The sequence below is a fragment of the Acanthopagrus latus genome, chromosome 16, assembly GCF_904848185.1.
Source record: "Acanthopagrus latus isolate v.2019 chromosome 16, fAcaLat1.1, whole genome shotgun sequence".
NCBI lineage: Eukaryota > Metazoa > Chordata > Actinopteri > Spariformes > Sparidae > Acanthopagrus > Acanthopagrus latus.
Genome location: NC_051054.1, coordinates 2,607,810 through 2,621,700, shown reverse-complemented (window position 1 = coordinate 2,621,700; position 13,891 = coordinate 2,607,810). Strand labels below are relative to the sequence as shown.

General features: G+C 42.1%; 1 protein-coding gene across 3 annotated transcripts in view; it reads right to left on the bottom strand.

Moving 5' to 3' along the window:
* klc1a (kinesin light chain 1a) overlaps positions 1-13,891 on the bottom strand; it is a 43,624-nt gene that overhangs the window by 9,666 nt on the left and 20,067 nt on the right. For 2 of the 3 annotated variants that reach the window (XM_037071286.1, XM_037071287.1), the window contains exons 7-13: positions 12,501-12,602; positions 8,877-9,050; positions 8,667-8,766; positions 8,315-8,367; positions 7,672-7,739; positions 7,284-7,392; positions 5,599-5,760 (exon numbers count right to left, since the gene is read on the bottom strand). In XM_037071286.1, the coding sequence (XP_036927181.1) occupies positions 5,599-5,760; positions 7,284-7,392; positions 7,672-7,739; positions 8,315-8,367; positions 8,667-8,766; positions 8,877-9,050; positions 12,501-12,602 (768 nt within the window). Of the gene's footprint in view, positions 1-106; positions 1,889-5,598; positions 5,761-7,283; positions 7,393-7,671; positions 7,740-8,314; positions 8,368-8,666; positions 8,767-8,876; positions 9,051-12,500; positions 12,603-13,891 lie in introns of those variants that run through there. The other variant, XM_037071288.1, reaches the window with a different exon arrangement.

Sequence of the window (13,891 nt, the reverse complement as noted above, 5' to 3'; positions counted from 1 at the left end):
TGAGAGTGCTGCTGCTGAGAGGAATTAATGTTTAGAGCTCACTCAAGTTATGAAGGCACACACAGAAAAAAAGAGAGGGGACACACAAAGAGGCGACAGTCACAGGTTCAGGTGAGCAAAGAGTTTAGGTTTTATTAGAAGTTAAGAAAGACAAACTGGAAGATGCACAAACAGGACAGGACACGCAGAAAGTTATTAAGCAGGAGCCGAGAACAGAGACGAGGAGACTAGTTCACTTCATCGGTTGTTTACAGTAAACCCTCTGCACCCCCACACACCATCCTGACGTCTATATACAGAGATATACAGAAGGTGAACAGGCTGGATGCACGATCTTTAGACTTCTTATTCAACTCTAAATAACCTCTACTCTGTTACAGACTCTAATTTTAAACCCATCGTGCACGAAGCCTGCTCCCCTTTAACGTGTCCTCTCGCTGACATCACAACATGGTTTAGTCTGATATCACACAGAGCACAGAGCAACAAGCTAATGACTAAAACTCTAACAGGAGCAGAAACCCACAGAGCCACAATCAACGGTGCTCTCGATCATGCTGACGAGTTACGCTGATGTTATTTACAGCATGTTAGATCACTACGAGCTGTGAGTCACCACTAATGAGTTCAGATGTAAATGTTGAATCAAAGTGAATGGACGACTGAGGACAGACGAGAAGCTTCAAACCTCCGCAGACAGGAAGAGGGAGAGGATTGAGTTTAAAGCTTTAACTCTGAACATTTCACACCTGGAACGGATCTGTCAGAGGCTGGATTCTACGTGCTGATGTGGATTTATAGCTCTGATATCTGGAATTAATGGACTAACTGTTAGAGCTTCTACATGCTTGACATCACCTTTTATTTTGTACTTTTTAGTCAGACCTTCTTGTGTGCAGCAGTGATTTGTCGGGTGTTTCTGTTCTGTAATGTGAGAGGAGAAAAAGAAGAGGAAGAACCAGAGTCTCAGGTGAGTGCTGATTTGATTCAGAGGTGACCTGAATTCAGACACACACACTCCCTCGATATGTGATGCTGCCAGCTAGCTCACGAGTAAACACAAATGACTCTGTGGTCAAACTTGCTTTGCTGATGGTGAACAAACTATTAAACAACCATCACTGCTGGCAAAAATCTATATTATTCACGTGACGTTTAGACTTGTTCACCAACTTTCTTCCTCACTCCTCACTTTACTGCTGCGTTGATTTCTCTGAGTTTAAACATTGTTGGAAACTTCTGAGATATGCAGGTACACAACTCAAAATATCTAACAGAGGTGTAGTTGTTTCTAGACATTTTGATCCAGTAGTCCAGGTCAAAATGGACAGAGTTAAGCTTTAGAGGAAAGGAGGGAAACACATATTTACTGTCAATCTGTCCTCAGAACTCTTCAAACAACCTAGTAAATGAGTCTACAGCCAGAATGAAAGTACAGTATAAAGAGAGTGACAGAGAGAGAGAGAGAGAAGCAGAGGATAGTGTTAAAGGACAGCAGAGAGAACATGATAAGAAGCACAAATTTAATGTTGCCATAAAGAAACATCACCCCGGTCCTTTCCCACCCACAGCACATACACACAGTCGAGTACAGAGCTTCAAGACAAGCAGGAAGCAGAAATTTGAATTTAGACAAACAGGCCGTCTCCACATTTCCCCCTAAACCAACTCCATGTTAAAATAATGGCTCTCGTTCGACCCGGCCCGTGAAGAATCCCACCAGAACCCAGAGGTGGAGGTGGAGGTGGTGGTGGTGGTGCAGGAGGAGAAAGAGAGGGGGAGTCAGAGCTGAAGAAAACTGCAAAGCTGAAGGGGCTGAGGTGAGGCGAGGCGTCCGTCATGCAGAAGACAAGTTTTTAGAACCATTACAAGGCATCTGGAGTTATGCCTGCCGCCGGTCGGACGGAGCAGGAAGAGAGAAGAGGGAGGGAGACAGTGAGACGACAGACAGATAGTTTGAAAGGAGAAATTTAAGATGGAGGGAGAGAAGATGACGGGAAACAGAATTAGAGAGACTGACAAGGTTATCGAGGAGGTTTCCAGTCAGACACAGTATCTCTGCCACCTCGTGCATCACTTAACTCTGTAAATCTTTGCTTGTACTGTATTTTCTGGTCTTGCTGATACTATGCCAATGAAATCTGTACTTTCTTGTGGTAGAAATGTGAACAAGGACTCCCAGAAAGAAACGCAAACACCCACTGGAAGCTAACCGGAAGAAAAATGATAAGATAACACAAAGTTTAAGTCTAAAGCAACAAATTCTCATCCAAACGACCCACAAATGTAGGTTGAGCTAAAATATAACTTCCAAATCTTTATTTTTGTGGATCAAAACAGAAGAATGTTGTAGTAAAACAAGATTTATATCCTAAAAACAGCCCAGAAAGCTTTAAAAACATGTCTGGTCTATGTCTGCTCCAACCTACTTAAGTTTCTGCTAAAACAAAAACACCCAGACTTCAGCTTCTCTGAGCCCGTCAGCCATTTTCCACAGCCCGGTCCAAATGGCCTGAGGTCTCGCCCACTGACTCGTTAAGAGCTCCAGAACCCAGAAAACCAAAACAAACTGAAGAGGAACCGACTGATCTCACAGGGAGACGACAAATGGAGGCAGGAAGGAGTTATAATCAACAAAAAATATGCTGAAGAAACTCCAAATCCAGATGTTGTGTGAGTAACCTGATACTTATTCTGACCAACCGTAGCACACTGATTTTACCTTTCTTTGATTGTATTTTAGGATCTGTGCATTTAACCATTCAGTATGAGCGACTGTGTTGTAATTCATAGATGTTACCACTAGGTGGAGGCTTTGCACTGTTTAAAATGATGGAGAGATGCTGTGTCTGCATCTGGATCATTGTTAGAACATCAAGAAGAACAAGATTAAACTCTGTTAGAACACAAAGTAAACACGGAGGGGATGCAGGAGGGAGACGCATGAAAGCAGCTGGACAGATACTGAAGGTTTTACGTCAAACATTGTAATTTGTTGATGATATAATACAGACTTGTGAGAAAGTGTAGGACATTTATTTCTTTGGCTTCGTAGGTAAAAAGCAGGGCTGCAACTCATGATTGATTATATTACTCATCATTTTCTGGACTGAAGAAAATAGCAAAAATGTCACAACCTGCATTTGTTTCCTACATTTCAAGCTATTAATTGAAATCTAATCGCTGGATTTTGATTAAAAGATATTTGACACAAGCTAACTGAATCATAATAAGAGTTTTCTGGGTTTAACATGTAAATGTTTAGCTTGTAGGCCTCCTAAACATCCAGTCACCCATCTATCCTTCCTGTCTGGCTGCTAACATGCTAACAAAAGAAGCAAAGACGAGAAATAAAAGATCAGAAAATTCACACTTGACATTCTCAGGCAGCAGCTCATCACACAAATGCAAAGGGGAGACACATCAACACAGGCAGATAAAGCACAGTGGACACAGATCACAAACATCAACAGTGTCCAGAGGACACAGAAGGAGTACAGTACAGAGCCCGTGTAGAGTCAGATGAACAGACTGGTGAGTCACGCTGCTTCTCAGAAGACTTTTTATAAAAGTAAGAAGGGAGCTGTTTTCACACCTGCCTGTGGAGAGAGCTGCAGTGGAAGTGATGATTTCTTTGACATTTTGGAAAGAAACACGCAGTCTGATAAACTGCAGGGACGCAGTGGAGGGTAAAAATACCCAGAACCATGTTTTTACTCATCTCATGTTCACTCTATATATTATTACTGATTATATTCATTATGCATACATACCATTTTGAAAACACTAAGGATATCATAATTTTCAAAAGCCATGATTAAATAGCTCTGAAGGCTACTACACCTTACACAAAAGGATAAGTGTCTTGAAGTGCAGCTGCAGGCTAATGCTAAGCTAGCTGTGTCCCCTTTATTGTTTATTTGTCTTTGGACAAACAAGTGGGCAGACGTGGATAGTGGTTGGTCACACCCCAGTTTGTCACGTATATTTACACACATACACATATTTCGTGTAACAAACTGCACACACAGTTTTACATTTCTCTTATCTGTGTATTTTCTGGTTTAATAAAATCTTTTTATTTACTTATCCTGTTTACTGTGTATATCTACTTCTCTGATGATGCTGTAAAGCTACATCTCCCTTCAGGGATCATTAGTTTGATCCTATCGCGACTCAAATCAAAATCCGGCACGCTTTTACGTTTGCTATCCTCAATGACTCACAGTATAATTTACATATAATCTCCTTCCAGCTGAAGCTCTTTCCAGACATGACAGGCTGCTTTCCTGATATAAATAAATGCAGAGATCAGCTGGTGGTGTGAGATTGTCTGCAGGACACAGTGTGTATACACACTAATGTGTCTCACACCAAACCTCCCGGAGCCACAACAAGACGTACAGGAGAGAGATGCTGATTGGTTGTTCAGGGCACTATGACTACTGTTGCTATGTGAGCAGGCCGGCTCAGAGCAGCGGCAGCAGCAGCAGCAGCAGCCGTTAAGAAATGAGACGATGAGCAGCCTACAGAGACTCTACATCTACATGTTCTGCCACTGCAGTCACCAGAGACTGAGAAAATACTGCAGATACCGTGAAGCTCTCTGCGGCAGAGGATGTTAGGTGGGTGCTGGCAACATGAGCGACCAGAGGGATCTTTACTGCTGCTGTGAAAGCAGTTTTAAGACTTGGAGTTAGTTGGGAAAGCTCTACAGGAGGGAAGTTTAGTGGAAAGGAGTGTTTAATATGAGCAAAGCACTATGGAAATGTAAACCACTACAACTGGAGCTCAGGCACCTACTGTGAGAGACTTGAGCGTCTCAGCAGAGCAGCTCTCACTTGGTTTTATTACTAAAAGTCAGTCTAACAGCGAAATACAAGCAGAAGCTATCCTAGTTCTGACAGTCAATCAGCATTAACAGTGTAGCACAGTTCAAATGACCTTTTTACTTGATTTTAGCAGGTCTGTAAGATTCACTGAGTACTGAACAACCTTAAAGTATCTTTCTTGACAGAAGCCAAATTTACATTTTTAATAATGGAATAAATGAGGATTTGATCTTAATATCTTAGTTTAGTATTCATCAATTAGGAGAGAAGCCGTATTGGAATGGAATATAGCGAATAAAGATCTAAACTTTTAGGGTGTTTAGAGTTGAGCTTATTAGGTGAAATCACACTTTTTAGTTTTCCTTGGTGCAAACTACTGTGACAAACTGAACCAAAAATTGGAAACAAATGTGAAATAACGCTTTTTATTGAACAGAACAGAGTTTTCAGAGATCGTTCTCCTCAAACTGTCCTACTACATGTTTTGCTGCTATTGGACATTAACATTTAAATGCCATCAACCTTATGAAGATAAAACTTACAAAACAAAACAAAACAGTTGATCCTCCAGAGTGAAAATAATCTGCTCCAAACCAGCTTTATATGACTGATGAATGATGATGAATCACTGATTCATCAGGACCAGATCACTTTGTAAATGTGGCTTCTGTCGAGAAACATACAGGCTGTTTTGTCTGATAACCCTGTCTGTGTTCCTGGTCTGAGGACTCTCAGTAATGTGTCGAGGGCTGTGTACTGTACTTACCCCGTTCCACTCCACGCTCATACTCACTTCCTCGCCACCGTCAGGCCCGCTCTCGTATTTCACCGTGTCAGAGGTCAAGCTCTCGCGGCTCCGCTGCTTCTCACGGGCCTCGGGCTCACTCAGGACCTCCGCCACACGCTGCTTATGAACAGTGTCCAGACCCTGACACACACACAAACACACACACACAAGGCAGCAATAAATGCCAATTCAACTAATCCAATTAAAGCAAATCTGAGCACCTCTGCCACCTGCAGCCTGTCACACACACAGACTCTGTACAGCTGACAGGAACAAGCACCAGTTCATCCAATCCAATTAATATTAAAGCTATAGACTTCTACCACCTGCTGCACAGAACACAGGCTGTGGCACACTCTCACTTACATCAGGACTCATTCAGCAAAGTGAGTCACGAAAGCCAAATGAAGCAAATCTCAGTGTTTTCAGTAAACAGGAACTTGTTGTTTCCTGCTGCAGACGATGTTGATTCCTCCGTACCATCAACATAGTCACACATGTAAAAACTTTGACCAGCTGAGCTTACAGCTGGCGTAAGTATGCAGCTACAACTAAACCTAGAACAGTGACAACCTGTGATACTAGGGCTACAACCAACAGTTCTTTTCACAATAGATAATCATTTAGTCTAAAAAGTTCAAAAAAAATTGCAAAATGCTCATCACAATTTCCCAGAGCCCAAAGTGATGTCTTCAAAATGCTTCTGTTGTTCAAACAGCTGCAATTTGTTACAGTAAATGAAGAGTCTTTGTGTTTTGGACAAAGAAAAGCAGCAAATGTTTGACATTGTGCTTGCTCCTCCTCCTCCTCCTCCTCCTCCGCCAGATGGATGTAAAAGATGCACATGGAAACACAAGTTCTCTTATGCAAAACTTGCTTATTTAAAAAAGGTCAATTCAGCAGGATTTCTCTTTAGAACAAGCTGGCAAAAAGAAGCAGCCTCTGGCATAGTTAAAGCTGGAGAAACGATAACGTTACACAGACCGATGCAGACTGATGCAAAGACCGTTTCCTGTGACCCCGTCTGAAGAATGAATTATTCAAAGGGGAAAAACAGACGGACAGGCCAACGACCTGTACAATGGTCATGTTGTCAGAGTCTTGCTGGTTTTGTATTCATTAACACGTTCTACCTCTTATATCATATCATATCATATCATATGGGTACGTAAAATGTACTGAATCTTAAAAAGGTACTCTGGGCAGGGATTGTTTGTCTCAGCAGTGTAATTCAGCCCAAACTAACGACTTGATTTAATAAGAGGCATCTAGACGTGTATTTATAATATGAGTAATTACCAAAAACTCTCCACAGCTGTGAATCCATTTTAAATAGTCTCATGTGTTACTTCCCAGCTGAGAGATACTTGACATTAAAGCAGGAAATCCTAATTCAGGATGAAAGCTGCAGGGCCTCATCATCGCCTCCACAGGGGACCCCATTAATTCTCAGAAGTAACACACAATCAGAGGAGCTTTAAAAGCTCCTCAGCATCCTGAGTGTATCATCTCATCCCTAATTTTACCACTAGATTGAACATTTCTGCCTTTTTATTCTGCCGCAAATGCTGAGTTGACCCCCTTTCATCTGAGTCCTTGTAACCAGTGACAGTTTTTAAAACTGGCAGTAACGTCTTAATGACCAGAAAGGAATCCTGAGTCACCTGCTTTCTGGAACGCATGGCGGCTTCCTCCAGAGTCTCGGCCGCCTCAAACTTGCCCTGCCGCCTGTAGAGGGCGCCCAGATTCTTCAGGGTGGTGGTCACTGTGGGGCTGCGAAAACAAGACGGAGGAATATTATTTCACATTTACTAAACAACTGATTAAACGGAGAGTTAATTTTTTTACCACTAGGGGTCTCTCAATCAAAACAAAAGCGTACGTTGCAACTTTTTTCACAAGCTTACATCGTGGAAGACGTGTAAAATGGTGGGTCCGTTTTTTTGAATGTTACAACCCTCATGAAATGATGAACAAACTGACAAAGCTGGGACAAAGGCAGAAAACACTGAAATCTCCAAAAGTTCTGGAAAACACGAAAATCACACCGACCTGTCGACTTTACAGGCTTTGTACCAGCCTCCGTATTCTCCGAATGGTGAGCCATCCTTCTGCTTCCCCTTCAAGACAAAAGAAAAGTTAATAACACGACTGTCACTTACATTAGTTTATAACAAAACCGCTCCCGGGACTCTACTTGGGCTTACATGTTGCAAGCCTGTACATGAAGCATGGACCCCTGAATATATAATATGAAGTGATTCATGCGTTCACAGATTAACATTAACCCTTTTCATAACTAGTGGCTTCTTAATACCATCAAAGATAACATGAAGGATTATTAAGCGGGGGATTATTGCTGCGTCAGGGTTCCTTCCAGAAATAAACCTTTTAAACCGTGACGAAAATAAACTCTTTGTTGGGAAAGTCGAGTACTCGCACCATCAGCATTTGATGGATACTACTGAGACTTAATCTGCAAATCCAAGTCTTTGTGCAGTCAATCTTTCTTATTTCATCTGAAACTGCATCATAGAACTGTCTGTGTTACTAACATCAAGTCACACGTACACAGACGTAAAATTAAAATGCAGTGTGTCAGATTTTGGGGACAAACATTAAAACTGTGAATCAACAAATTACAAAAAAACAAACTGACAACAGCATTTATTAAATACCAACATGTTTCGCTCACCTTGCTTTGCTCCTCTCTCTCCTCAGCATGCATCCATATTGGTTTGTTCTCATCTACAGAGAAACACATGAAAGTCAGAAATACAAACATTCATTCAGATAACCAGCAGGAGACAAAGTTTTAAGAAGTCGCTCCACTTTCTGAAGCAGTATGGTTTTTATTTCTCTGCTGAAAGGTCATGTTTGTTTACAGCCACCAAAATGATAATATTAACCTTTACAGTGGAGGGATGTCAGAGGGGTACACATCTGTTTGTTTGTGATATTAAGTCAGTCTGCATCGGGGGATGTTAGATAAAATGTCCAAAATTAAACATGTTTGTGTCTGTTTTTCATGCGGTCACATGTCGTACCATCAACAGAGCCGAACTCCCTCTCGTGAGCGCGGGTGAGGATTTCTTTATACAGAGTTTCAGCCTGCTTGAACTTGCCCTGTTTCAGGTAACAGGATGCCTGAAGAACACAGAGAAATGAAGGTTAAGAGTCAGCATGATATTGTAAAAGAGGTTTTCCTCACGAACTCAGGAGATACTCCCATCCCAGCCCGCCTCCGTCCCCCTCACCAGGTTGTTCTTGGTCTTGGCCACGTTGGGGTCGTCGGGGCCCAGTTTGGTCTGGTAGATCTCCAGCGCTCTCATGTAGTAGTACTCCACCTCTTCGTACTTGCCCTGGTTCTGACACAGCAGGGCCAGGTTGTTCAGCTGCTTGGCCACATCTGGGTGGTCCTTCCCCAGCACCTGGGACGGAAGCAAGTGGAAAGAGGGGGGGGTTAAAACGACAGTCAAAACGTCCAACTAAATGAGTTTTAGACAACAACTTGTGTGTCCAAACTGTGTGCCATTTGGTCAACAGCTTTTATCCAGGGTGAGAAAATACCACCATCCTATTAACAGCTGCTGGGGTGTCTCTTGTTGTAGCTGGTTTCCTAGTTATCTTTCTGTTCTTTACATTATTTTCTTTATTTCATCATTATTTTCATTGCTGATGAATTTGTTGAATCTGTTTATCTCAATTAATAAACAATTAATCTCAATTCTCTCAGTTTACCTTAGTTTCAAATATGTACCCACTTTTGATCCTCACATCTAGTTTTGCCATCTTAGATTTCATGATAAACAAAGCTGTCTGCCAATATGTCAGGCATAAATACATACCAAAGAATATGAGTTATGTTGACCTTTGTGCTGCGTGCTACAGTTTGTCTTAGTAATGCTGCTTTTCTCAGAATTTTGTTTCTAACATTACATGCAAAAGAAAGAAATATTTCCTATGTAAAATGCAGCAATGCAGCAACAAACTGCAATCATCACGTAGACTATAGCCTCCTCTCATGTCTGCACAGAGCAAAAAGAGGCAGAACCGTGAAAATAAATCTTTTAACATGGAATATGTTTGCATTAATGTGGATATGAGAGTGCTGTAAGCTTTTACCGTGTGCTGAGGAAGCTTAAACCTATTAGGGTCTAATGTAGCTAACATGAAAGAGATGCAGAAGGATCATCATAAACTAGGTAGCTACCTAGAAAACTGCAGTGAGGGTTTTTTCTGAGTCTGAATGACCAGCAAGCAGAGGGAGATCAGAGAGAATCAAAAATACAGAATCGAGGGGAAAAGAGAAAGAGATGGGCTGAGACGTTGGAGAGCCAGGAAGAAAAAGGAGATGCGAAGAGGATGAAGTCGGAGAGAGTTTAAAAGAGAAAAGGATATGAAGTTAGACAAAGCAAGTCCTCTCTCTGCTGGCTGCTATCTCATTGAGACAATCCCGGTGGAACAGGGATGTGAACTCAAAGAAAAGCATGGGGTGAAAAATAGTAAAAGGCAAACAAAGTAGATGGTGTGTATCCTTTGAGGGATTTTGGCTTCACATTATTGTGGTATAAATCTCTTTGAGGTCTGAGATCAAACCCCTCCTGAGCACCACGAGATCCTCTCCCGCCCTGCTGGAGTCTGACAGCCTCTCGGTGTCTCTGATCCACAGGATGCTGCAGAGCGATTTGAGCGGTGCCACCTACAGTATTCACTCAGTCCTGGCCTCCCAAACCTCACTCCTCCACCTACTCCTCTGCACAACACATCTGACAGCTTTCCTGTAAACATCGTTAGCCGAAAAAAGGATTGCCATAAGCCACACACGCCGGCAAGCTCTGGGTCGCAGAGGAATTGATCGTGTTTATTGACGGATGTCGTGCTTACAAATACCAAAAGTGCTGCAGTCTGTGGTGGTTTCTGTGGAGCTCTTAGAAGCACCACCTTCATCTAAAATTAAAAGCAGGAAAGCTTCTACTTACAGGGCACAGAATGCATCGATGTTTACCCAAATATTTACTGACTGCGGGAATTTTTGAGAAATTTGACAGTTTGTTTCTATCCCTTGTAGACAGACATGCATATTTCAACAAAGACTTCGGTGCAATGAATCAGACTTTGCCTTATTTAGTGCTTTAAAGTTGAGCGTCACTTTGATGAACTGTTCAAAAACACAACAACAGAAATCTGTGTCTAGACTCTGACACATACCAGTGGAAGTTTGGGTTTTCATTTCTGGTTTCATCAAGAGTAAAATGCAGATGATGCGAATGTCAACAAATCTAATGAAAAGGCCAAAACAAACAAGCAAGAAAAGTCTTAAAAAACAGGTCAAAAATTTCATAAATAGCTCAGTAATAGATAGAAACCTTTGCACGTCCGCACCGCAGTGGCCCAGAGTTCGAATACTACCTGTGACCCTTCACTGCACGTCATCTCCCTCTCTCCCCGTTTCTTGTCACTCTTCAGCTGTACTAAAAATATTAATGCCATAATAAAAAACAGCACTGCAGCAGCCACCTTGCACCACCTGCCTGTGCGGAAAAATCTTGCAGCTTAAGCGAGAGCATTATCATCCGAGTTTAAGTAGCACCAAAAGGGAAATCACTCAGCTTAACCGAAGCTCACGTCTCATTCTCAGAGCAGTGAGAAGGAGAACGAAGGACAGTTTGTTCAAAAGTGAGAGGACAGACGCAGAATTAAAAGTGTCTTCTGTACTTACGATTGCTAAACAGATCTTTGTAAGCACAGAAATGGAGGTCAGACAAAGTTATGATGTTCTCCCTGGATGCAGATGTTGTCTTGTGATATATACATTTTTAAACATAACAAAGCCGTTATGAGCAGAAATGAGTCAAATGAGAGCAAGATACATGCTGACTAAAGCTTTGAGCTGCAATCGTGTCCAGCTAATTGGTATCAATTTCTTACTGGCCAGCTACAAACATTTCTGGGCTAACAGGTATTGTTCGAAAAATACCTGTACAGGAATGTAGCATCCACATTAAACATTAAAAACCAGAGACACTTTTTAACAAGCTCATAGAGTTTTAGTAGTAGCCTAGCTTAAGCCAATAAAATGGTAACGACAGTCACCATTTTAGATGATAAAAATTAGCAGTCATCATCTGTTTCAAGAGGAAAATCTGTGCAAACATTGGAAAGCTTGACAGAGCTTAGCAACTTAAAGTGTTTGTCCTTCATTCTGCTGCCTTTAAAACCAGTGACTCATGGGAGCGTCCTTGAGTAGAATCCTTCAGTTCAGTGTTTGACTGCTTTGAATGTAAGACATAGACATCGTCAGAAAGTCGAAATATGCTTTTATTTCTAGAGTAAACGTAAATGAAGTTTTTCACTGCTGTCTATGCAGTGAACGACAACTACTTTTGAAATTGTTGCTATGTGACCAGAGAAAATAAGAGAAAATGGGCTGTGGTGCTGTATTTCCTTATGCGCAAACAACCAGGATGATGCCTTCTCGTATAAAAGCTAAATACGACACTATAGTACGTCTCTGAGCACGTTTAAGGTGAGAATTAGGTATCAAAGTAAAATTATCTTGATTTAAATTTGATCAAAACTGACAGTGTTGTGTAGTGCTGTCCTTCGCACCATCTGACTTCTATACTTTTTGTGTCTGTGGAGGCATGTGTACAAAAATGTGGCCGTACGATCAGAAGTTCGAACAGTAACCTGAGGGCTTTCAACAGTTGCATTATTACCCAGATGATAGTAATACAAATTAGGTCAAACAAATCTGCAATGTCACCCTTCAAGTATAGTGGCCATCTGTTGCAGCACAAGTAGAATTTTTATGAAGAAACAGCTGCTCAACGTTTCTGAATCTGTTTTGTCACCGTGTTTGATGACCTTTGACCTACCTTTTCTCTGATCTCCAGCGCTCTCTTGCACAGAGGCTCTGCTTCCTTGTACTTTCCTCTCTTCCCATACAGGACAGCCAGGTTATTGAGGGTGGCAGCGACCTGACGGGAACACAAACACATTCATCATACGTCACATATGTCAAACCTGGCATCCTTACACATGTGTGTGCAACTGCAAGACTCCACCACAGCGACTCAGTGCCTTGATCTGGTGAGAGAGTGATTCATATGGAGGAAGACGATGTGTGGAAACAGGAAGTGATTAAAGTGGGCTGTAATTTGATCCCAATCATGAATGATGAATCTCCAACCCGTGCAGTCAGGAAGAGGGAGGTGCCTGGGAGGTCACCTCTGATCTCTGATTCAGACAGGCTCTGGTGACCATGTGGATAGAGTGGGAGGAAAGAAAGAAGGGCAGAGGGGTGAGGTGACTGGTGGAGGGAAAACTCATTCAGAAAGGCAGAGTGGAAGGGAGTGGAAGGAGAGTAAAATGACGACTATTCTTCACAGGCTCAAATATCAAGAAAAATATCTTTTATGTTTCCAGACATACGGCTACAGATCATACAGCTACAGATGTGTGGATACAAAGTCAATAATCGATTACAGCTTAAACTCTTGTGGTAGCAGAAACACTTATAAACCATTTCACAGCTACTGATCCTTGGGTCTGTGGTCCTCCGATACCACTTTTACATAAAAATGAACTTGTAAAGTTGTCTTTGTTAAGCCTAAAACTAGTTTAGAAGTCCAAAAACTGAACAGTTCTGATCCAGAGCGCACAGGCCATCACCCTCCTCAGGTTTCTGTGTCAACTTCGAGTGGATTCCCCAGGAGGACCCCACTTCTAGACTTGAGAGGTGGGTACTTCAAAGTGTTCTGCGATGCGTAGGCGGAGACCACAATCAGAAGCTCCTCGTCTCTGACCCTTGTAGTCTCTGGGGAGAACTCCAACACAGCCAAAATCAGCTGGGGGTTCTTAAGTGTTTCCATGCGTGCCTGTCGCCTCTCACAGTGGAAACACTCCATCCTTCAGGATTTCAGTTCAATAAGATGAGTTTAACTAACCGACCAGAGAAGTAACAAGAAGCCAGTTTTTCTGGCCTAGAGTCCCCATGCCAAGGCCCAACCTTCACCTGCCACCCAACAGGCCAACTTCCAGACCAACTAATCTGCCATTATGTGAAGACGACGTGCTGGTGCATGTCATGACCGTGGGTGTAGACCGAAGTCCAGCAAGTGTAAACCTGAATTCAAGAATTCAAGATAATGTTCCCCTGTGAATACCTCCTCTCATAGATTTGGAAACGGCTCCAATTTTTAATACTGAACGTATCAAAACAATGCAAAGACGAAAAGACAGGAGGGGAGATGGAGAGATTATGAAG